Genomic DNA, 9,294 nt, shown 5'->3' with positions numbered 1-9,294 from the left:
AAAACAGTACATTTACATTTATATTTACAATCACGACATGAATAAGACAAGTCAACAAAAACTTACATTAAATCTTTACAATATATGAATCGCCATCCTAAAACAAAGAACATCCAATACCCAGTGGTTAAAGAATAAAATAAAGAGGCAAAACAAATCAAAGTGACAACAACAAGAAAACCTGCATAAAACCGCGTGGGTGCATGTGTATGTGCGCGTATGTTATCTTTAAAGATATGAAATTCATATATGTTTTTTTTATTTGCTTTTAAATATTGATTTCTGTGTGAGTTTGGTTATTGCCTAGAGACGCTGATTAAATGTCTTGATTCTTGTTTGCAGATTAACCCAACCAGTTAACGCACCTCCAGCCATGGGCTCCTCTATTGAACTGAGCGAGGATCTGAAAATGAAGTTGATTGATGCCTACAAATCAGGGAAAGGCTATAAAAAGATATCGAATCACTTTGGGTTCTCGGTTTCCACTATAAGGAATGTCATCAAGAAGTGGAAATTAAGAGGAACTGTGGAAGTCAAGCCGAGATCTGGAAGACCAAGAAAAATCACAGAAAAAACTGCAAATCTTCTGGGCAGAAAGGCAAAAGAGAACCCCCATATGACCGTAAAGGACCTGCAAGAAGGTTTAGCCGACACAGGAGTAATGGTGCATCTTTCCACTGTGCAGCGGTGTTTAAAAAAACAGGGTGTATGTAGACGTAGAAAACCTGAGGAGACTTCATCAGACAAGTCGACAGCTGAAGTCTCCAAAGCAACAAATGGATAAGAGCAGTTTTTTATAAACAACTGCTGTGGACAGATGGAGTTCAAGTGGAGCTCTTTGGAGGACCTCTGGTTTGACGATATAAACAGTAAATTCCTAATGACTAACCCCTTCATGTCTGGAAAACTGGAACAGGAATTTTGTTGACGCCAACAGGAGCAAGTTGCTAATGACAGAATTGGACAAACACCAGACAAATCTTAAAGAAGATACAATATCACCGATTCAAAACTCTGCAGTATCAAATAAAACTTATACATTCAGGATCCATGTTAACTGACGCAGGGGAAGATGTAGAAATGGCTTACAGTGATAAGGAACACAATGTCAAGTCAGTCAGACTGTCTTTATTTGAGCACTGAACTGAGCTCCTGTCCAACAAAACAAGTAACGGCTCTGAGATGCTGATGACAACAACAAGGCCATTGTTTTGTCTTATTTATTGGTCTGACAAACCCAATGTCTATGCATGCAGAGCATGTTACTTCATCATATAATGATTTATTTTTAGTTGTTCTACTGTATTTACATTTCATTGTATGCAGGAAAATCTTTTATGCGGTATCTGCTGCGTGATTATATTATTGTATTAGTCATTTATTTATGTTGACATTGAATGTATTTATCATCTCAAAATCCATCACCATCCAAATCTGCCAAAGGGAAGTTTACAAAGTACAGATGGTAGTTTTGCACATGCTATTTTGAATGTTTTTGAGGGGATAACAGTGTTAACATATAAGGAAAAGCTCATAGGCTGAAGAAGTTGTTTATTTATTTTTACTTCATAAATCAGAATATGCAATTTTCCAGAGGATGACTCTGGTGATTTGAAATGAAATAGCACAGCATGTTATGTTGTTTAATTTTACAGGACACTGTTTACTGGACTCCAGCATCTTTGCACTTTGATTGTGATTCTGCCAGTATCTTGTTCTGTGTACAAGGCGCAGTCGTGTAGCTGTTGTACGGTCGCTACAGTCTCTTTCTATGACAAAATGTCTCTCCAAGTGGTCATCAAACATAAATGTAACTTTGATTTGAAGATCTGTTCAGATTCTTTCACTATCATGGACTGTCCATGTATCCATCCATATAGGCTTTGATTATTATGATTAGACAAATAGATATTCACAATAAAAATGACACAATGAATATTCTGATTGATTAAAGGGACAACGAGGAGTTTTGGAAAAGCGAAGCGTTTTCACACTACATTTATGAGCCTCCGCGCGCACCGTACATTTCTTTGACCGGTGCAAGACAGACTCATGTTTTCATTCATTAAGAATTAAAGTCAGAGGTTCAAAGACGATCACATACCGTCGTAGTTCCGACCACAAACGGCGATTCGGCGGCGTTATTCTCATGACTCGCCACGAAACCGACAGTAAGGAAACGTTGGTCGGTTCGACCAGCATTTCCGCCACCACTAATAATAACAAAATAACGATAGAGACAAAACGATATATTTATCGAAAATGGGCCCATTAACAAGTGTGGGTAGCGTAGATTCATCCACATTAACGTGAGACTTTTTTATAACCAAATAGAAACTCCTCGTTGTCCCTTTAATTACCCTTTATATTTAAAAAAAATTGAATTATATTTAAATAATAATTGTAACTAAATACTATGAAAGAACATTAATATTCGTTGGTAATTTTCCTTTTACTATATTCTGATAGGGTGACATCACTTTTCCAGTAAAGTTGACAAATATTTAGGCGTGTCTGCTCTCGACGTGCCGTTCGTGCGTCAGCGACGTGGTGACGTAGGGTTCGGGGCGGGGCTATAAAGCCTTGTTTTCCAGACGTTCAAGCTCGACGATCTCCATTTTGTGTGAGCTGTTGAAAGCTGAGCCAAGCGTCGTCCCCGCGAAAAGGAGAAACCCCCAGAATCGACATCGAAGTCAAAGTTAGCCGACGAACCGCTCGCTAACCAAGTTATTATCCGAAAGGAAAGCAAATCTTATCGTATGTCCGCTATCCAGAACCTCCAAACTTTTGGTAAGTCGTTTTTGTCGAGGCGAACGGAGACACAAGGTGGGGGAAGGGCGAGAGCTAACGTTAGAGAAGCTAATGCTAATGCTTTTTTTTTTTTTTAACTTGCGTCGAAGTTTTATTTGTTATGTGTCGTATTTGACTATGAAATACAGAGCTTGTTTATCAGGGCGACGAGCTTAACAGAAATACCCAAACTACGATTCAATATTTTATGGTCATATTTAACGATTTGTACTCTCTCACTGGTCAGTTAGCTGATCTTTGCTACCATTGAAACGGCCGCCATTAGGCCTCCCTTTTTTTCTGCTGCTGCTGCTGCTGCTAACGAGTTAGCTTATTCTTCAGATATCTTGCACTTGAGAAGACGGTAACATTAGTTATTATTAACTGGGATGAAAACAACTCATTGGTCTTTTTTCTTAGAGTTAATCACAATTTTAGGTTGTAATCCACGTTGTGAAAATGAAAGTTACCGTGTCATGACTGTGCTGTTCCCCGGCTAAAAGGGAGCCGCTTAGCAGTGGCGAGCAAACGCTGCCAGGCTTCAGTAAGCTGTTAAGCTGTATATATAGCTGGTACGTCTGCGCAGTTCTCATCTGAAATATGACACTTCCAGAGACATCTGCCAGAGGAAAACAGGGGGGGGGGGAGATGTACAACTGACCGGTTGCATTGTCTAATAAACAAGAGAGATGTCGGCACTTTAAATCATATTAATGCAATCTGGTAAAAATAAAATATATATATGGTTACGTTTTAGAAGTTATGTCAAATGCACAATTGTCGTAGATCTTAAAATGTACGGTTTCTGACAAAGCTGTTGTTCTTCCCCCTCCCCCCAGACCCCTTTGCTGATGCAACTAAGGGTGATGACCGCCTCCCAGCCGGGACAGAGGACTACATCCACATAAGAATCCAACAGCGGAACGGCAGGAAGACCCTCACTACTGTCCAGGGCATTGCCGCCGACTATGACAAGAAGAAGCTAGTCAAGGCCTTCAAGAAGGTACCGCCTTAGAGTCTGGCATGGAAGTGCTTCCTGTATATACGACTTTACTGCTGCGGCGTTAATTTTCCCTTTGATGTGTCTGGTTCTTAAAGCTAGCATTTTTTTATTGTTGCATATTATAAATATCATTATTGCTCATCGTGGCACACTGCCAGATTTTGCCAACTAATTATGCATGTAGCTGTGTCCACGTGTGACTCACTGTTTTGTCTTTTTTTTGACCCCAACAGAAGTTTGCCTGCAATGGGACAGTGATTGAGCACCCAGAGTATGGTGAAGTGATCCAGCTGCAGGGAGACCAGCGCAAGAATATCTGCCAGTTCCTCATTGAGGTGGGTGTTTGTTGAGTATAAATCAAAGCTGGATTCTTCCTGCTCTGTAGGGGGAACCGTGCAGACAGCGCAGACTGGAGGTCAAAGGTCATTTCATTTATCGAGTGTCTTGTTTTTCTTTTTGCAGATTGACCTGGCCAAGGAGGAGCAGCTCAAAGTCCACGGCTTCTAGAAGCTGCAAACCAGCCCTCTCCCATCTCTCCTGGAAGGCCATTAAACCCCCTCCCCCTCTCCTCCCCTCCTCCTATGTGCTGCTGTTGCTCTTCCTCCCCCTTCTCCCCCCTTGCAGCCCCACCAGCTCCTATTAGCTAACACGTGAATTACCTCTGACAAACATGGGACTCTGTAACACCACCGCCCCCGTACAACACCAGGGGGCAGGCTCGCTCTCACAAAGACACACCACTGCAGCTCCACACAACATCAGGGATGAGTGGTGATGACCCTCCCACACACACTTCCTCCTTCCTTACCCCCCCTTTGTTTATTTCCTTTTTAATTTTTTTCTTTTTAGGTCTTGTGCCGCAATAAGGAGGCACCGTTTCATGTAACTTTTTTGTTTTGTACTTCAAGGTGTTTCAATAAAACGATGAGTCTCCATATGCTGGGAGTGGAGTGGTGTCATGGGGGAACGGGGCGGGGGCTGGGTGTGTACAGGAGGGTCGTAGGTTTTCTAAGTGGGATGAAGTGGGTTAGAACAAGGTCTGCAGGTGGGAGGACAAGGGAGGGGGTGGACTTGTCAACAAAGCCGAGTCCCCTCCTCTCAGTCTGGTTCAACATCCTACTGGTGTTTACGTGTTGCACTGCTCGCTCTGCGTTTACAGAGCAGAGTTTGTGTTGAGCACAGACCGGTTTCCACCATCCCACCCTGAAAATGGTTTTTATTTTTGCTTTTATTTAATGGCACATTTTTTCTAATTGCTTTTTTTTTGGTTGTCTTCATTTGATGCCAATGCAAGTTTCCAAACTAAATGGGTGTTCTGGTCTTATTTTGGTCAAAGCGCGAGGCCTATGATGTGGAAGGCTAAGTCTGTCCACTATTGTGATCGATGAACCCTCTAGAGTGGGAAATTAAAATCAATTTCTGGTAATATTTAACTCAAGTGTAGTTGATTTATAGGTGGTAAATAAATGAAGTGACTTATGAATTACTGGTAAATGAGGTTAATTTCCCACTCTGGCGTTTGACCGGCCTCCTGGTTTGGACTAACAACAAATCTGGTACCAAACCTTTGGTTATACACACACACACTTGAATCTTTAATTTCCTATAATGCAATAATTTATAAATACAAGTTAAAATGTAGTGATGCTGAAGTAATACAGTACAAATTGAAGCCATGGCCAGGTCACACTGTGCTCCCGTGACTGAAGGTGAGAGCAAATCTGTTTTGCAAAATCCACATTTGGTTCAATAAAATTTCTGCAGTTGATGAACCTGTCCTGTTATTTGTGCTTGTGTGGGCGTCTTCAGTTTGCTTTATTTGAATATAAGATCAAACATACATAGGTATGAATCAAAGGAAAAGGTCAGGACTATACTTGACTTAATACTCTTGTGGAATATTTATGGTCTATACTAGAAGTATACAACCTATAGTCCTTATATTTAAATTACTATACAGTAAGACCCACGTAGTACTGTTGAAAGGCCCTTTTGCACAAGAGAGTCATGAACACAGTAAAATGCAGGGAGGTCCTTGCAGGGATGTGTTCATGTTTGAGCTTGACAATAACCTGGAGTAAACAATCAAAAATAACACTGAGAGGTTTGAGGTAAGGTCTGATCGTCCCTAAGAGCCTCTAGTCCCCTGTGGAGATGTGAAGATAACACTTCAAAGACACTTCTATCCCATCTGAAGGGGCTTTAGATGATCTTCCAATAAGGAAAAAACTGCCCAAATCCAGATGTGAGAAGCTTGTGAAGACCTCTTATCCAAAAAAAACTGGAAGCTGCAACAACTGGTCCTAATGGAGGGTTTACACAGTAATGAATTAAGAGGCTGAATACCTATGTAAATGAGAGATTTTTGGCTTTTAACATATTTTCATAAACTTAAAAAACTAGTCGCACTTTCATTCATTCAGTCATTGTGAATTCTTGGGTGTAGATGAATGGGCAAACTACAACACAATAAGACGTGGAAAAAGTCTGTTGGGGATACTGAACAATATCCCAAGGCAGTACATATATAGGCCTACATATATTAAACATATCTTACAAATCACCCTGGTATTATCATATTTGTATCTTTAACTTTTGTTGTTTATTCTGACAAATAGATTTAATCACATCAGCCGGTTTGTTTTTGTTTTCGCCTTCGCGTTGCTGCTGGCGTCTATTTTGTCCCTCGCTGTGATCCGTCTGACTCCATGGTAACGCTGTTGCCGCCATCAGCTAATCCTGGTTTGTTTTCCTGGTCCGCGGCAAAAGAAATACATCTTTTCTACTCTTATTATCATCACACACACACAAAAAAAACTTACGGTATGTTACGTGACTTGTCTTTAAATCTGCCAACGTGGACAACAACAAAGACACCGTGAGGAGACGACGGGAGCAGAGAGAGAGAGAGAGGTGAGACAGTTAGCAGCCTGTTGTTTGTTCTGTTTCACCAAACTACAGCTTCATAACTTCACTACTATTATAATATAATATTTAAACTTTTTATACATGTAACTCAGCACTGTTAGAAGTAAAGCTGACACAAGTAAAGCACTTATGGCTGCCTGTGCATGCACTCTCCTACTCTGCAGTGATGGGTAGTGCACAAATACTGAATTTAAATTGAGGTACCTGTAATTTTAGATGAGTATTTACGTTTTATGAAGTTAAATATGAATCAACCAGGTTTTAACGACCTCTGTTTCTCTCCCTGTCAGAAGCCCAGAGATGTGAGCCCTGACACCATCAAAGATGTCTTCTCAGGAGGAGACGGTGCAAGTGAGAAATACAAACCCACTCACTGATGTAATACAGGGCTCCAGACTGCTGCTAAATGGAGGCACTTTGTCCCTAAAATTTGTGGCAGTGCAAGTAAAATTATCATCTACTTGTGCGTGTACAACCAGAAAATATGCCTGTTCTTTAACACTGGTGAAACGTGGAAGGGGCGACTCAAATAATCCATAATCTGTCATCACAGGTGTCAGGCCAATGTGTGTGAGGATCATGAATGAGAAGGAAATGTGAATATTTGCTTTGCAAGAGGATTTACAGTGTGCCTCCCTAAATTTTCTGTTAGGGGCCATTGTGCTTCTAGTAGGAAAAGTTAGTCTGGAGCCCTGTAATTAGTCACATGCTTTTACTGCTATAGTACAGTTATATACTGTTCATACTGTTATGCAGTTACATATTTCTGTGATCCTGTTCCTCAGGTGCTGCCAATCTGGGATCTTGCCATCCCGCTCCCAGCAGTGCTGATGATCGCTGTGAGTTTCTACTTGATCATCATGATGATTGGGCTGTGGATCCGATTCTGCCTTAAGGTTGGTGCTGGTCACACGGTGGTCACGGTTACAAATGATAAATTGTGCTGTTTTTACTACAGCCTGGTCTTTGCTTAGAAAACCAATACGAAAACGCTCCAAGAATTTCAATATTTTGCACATTAATGCCACTTTTCAGTGTTAGAACAGACCCTTCTTTCTATATAATGAACAACTAAAGGTAAGGATGGGATGGACAGTCATTGTCTTAGTAGGACGTTATAACTGTTTCAGCCTCTGCACATTGCTTAGTACTTTAAATTGGATGAAATAAAGTTGTATGTCCCACTGTCTCACTATTTGTCACCACACACAAATAAAACATTGCAGAAACATCTCTGTCTCTGTTTTTCTGTCTCCCAAAGGACCAGTGTTCTCCAGACTGTGGCGATTGCTGTCCAAACCTTTCTCTATCGGAGCAGTGCTTCAGACTGGCTGAAATGTGTAACTGTAAACTGCCAACCCTGCGTTCGTGTGTGTCCGATATGTGCCCCTCTCCTTCTGTAAGTGACCCCCACACACTCTCCATCCATCAAGAAATAGTTCACCACATAAAAACCACCAATCAGATCATGTCTATTTCCTACAGTACTATCAGCTTATCCTCTTAACTTTTATCTTATTGAACAGGATGCCATTTTGGCCAAACCAGGGGCATCAGTTACAATACTTACAGGAGGTTTTATTGTTTTATCGGCCATTTGTTTTCCTGCTCAGTGAATTCTTGATATGTTTTCCCGACAGTGTGTCAAATGGGACTGTGCCTGCACCTGTCAGCCTCCCGAGTGCGAGTCCTGCAACTGTCTCTGCTTCGAGATCAGGATCAAGTAGTAGAAGACCAGGATGGACGTATGTACGCCGCTGACGCCGAACCATTTTTTACAGCCTTTGAAGAGACGGTGGAGAGAGCGAAAGAGGGAGACAGAGATGGGAATGACTTGCAGTGAATGTTTCAGTTCCTGCATGCCTTAAACCAGGCTGACTACTACTCTATATGACTGTTTCATTTGAAGAGCAGGACTGTGTTACTGCCCTCAGGTGGTGTCAGTCAGTGCTTACATGCTGAGGACTGAACCCGATGCTGCTAGCAGGTAACTACTGCTCTTTTTAGTTTGATTGTTTCATAGCAAGTATTCAATAGAACTGGTTCATATCAATAAACAGTTCTGCTCATTGATTCCCACTAAGGTCTAACACACTAGGAGATATTAAAGCATTAGACACCACAGCGCTGTTCTCTGTTCTTGATGATAACTGGGCTTGAAACATCTGTAAGTGCCTTTCGTGTTGTGTTTTGTTTGAGAATGGTTTGTTGAGTTAAGCTTGTAGCTGGTGTGTTACTCAGTGTAGCTCTCACTGAACAAATCCCAGTGAAAAAGACTCAAACCAACAGTGTGGTAGTTTGTCTCTCAACAGAAGACCTAAATCTCATACAGTTTCATCTACAAAAAGCTGTTCACGGGAGGTTTTGGTCTTTTTGTGGATTTTTGTATCACCAGACTTAAACTTGCTATGTGTGCGTTTACAAATTGTGTTGAGTGTGCTGTTTTTTATACGCTATGGTTTTTGAAAAAATAAAACTCTTAAATGTTTTAAAATGGATTCATCACTGTGGGTTTAACTTAACTTAACTAGTTTCGACTACTCACCCCCTACACTGATTACCTTGAAATTCTC

At 41.1% G+C, this 9,294-nt stretch overlaps 1 protein-coding gene across 1 annotated transcript; it reads left to right on the top strand.

The window, feature by feature from the left end:
- The first annotated feature begins 2,532 nt into the window (after positions 1-2,532).
- eif1 (eukaryotic translation initiation factor 1) lies at positions 2,533-5,561 on the top strand. Its single transcript, XM_083978170.1, has 4 exons — positions 2,533-2,790; positions 3,630-3,793; positions 4,027-4,128; positions 4,256-5,561. The coding sequence occupies exons 1-4, from the start codon at positions 2,760-2,762 to the stop codon at positions 4,298-4,300; spliced, it is 342 nt and encodes a 113-aa protein (XP_083834296.1). The 5' UTR covers positions 2,533-2,759; the 3' UTR covers positions 4,301-5,561.
- The last annotated feature ends 3,733 nt before the right edge of the window (positions 5,562-9,294 follow it).

Source organism: Trachurus trachurus (genome assembly GCF_905171665.1).
Source record: "Trachurus trachurus genome assembly, chromosome: 8".
NCBI classification, from domain to species: Eukaryota; Metazoa; Chordata; class Actinopteri; order Carangiformes; family Carangidae; genus Trachurus; species Trachurus trachurus.
The sequence above is the reverse complement of the archived record's forward strand: the minus strand, read 5'-3'. Positions and strand labels throughout refer to the sequence as shown.

Coding starts and splice junctions, on each gene's coding strand:
- eif1 (XM_083978170.1), top strand. CDS start 2,760: ATGTCCGCTATCCAGAACCTCCAAACTTTTG. Junction 2,791..3,629: donor CCAGAACCTCCAAACTTTTG/GTAAGTCGTTTT, acceptor CCCTCCCCCCAG/ACCCCTTTGCTGATGCAACT. Junction 4,129..4,255: donor TCTGCCAGTTCCTCATTGAG/GTGGGTGTTTGT, acceptor TTCTTTTTGCAG/ATTGACCTGGCCAAGGAGGA.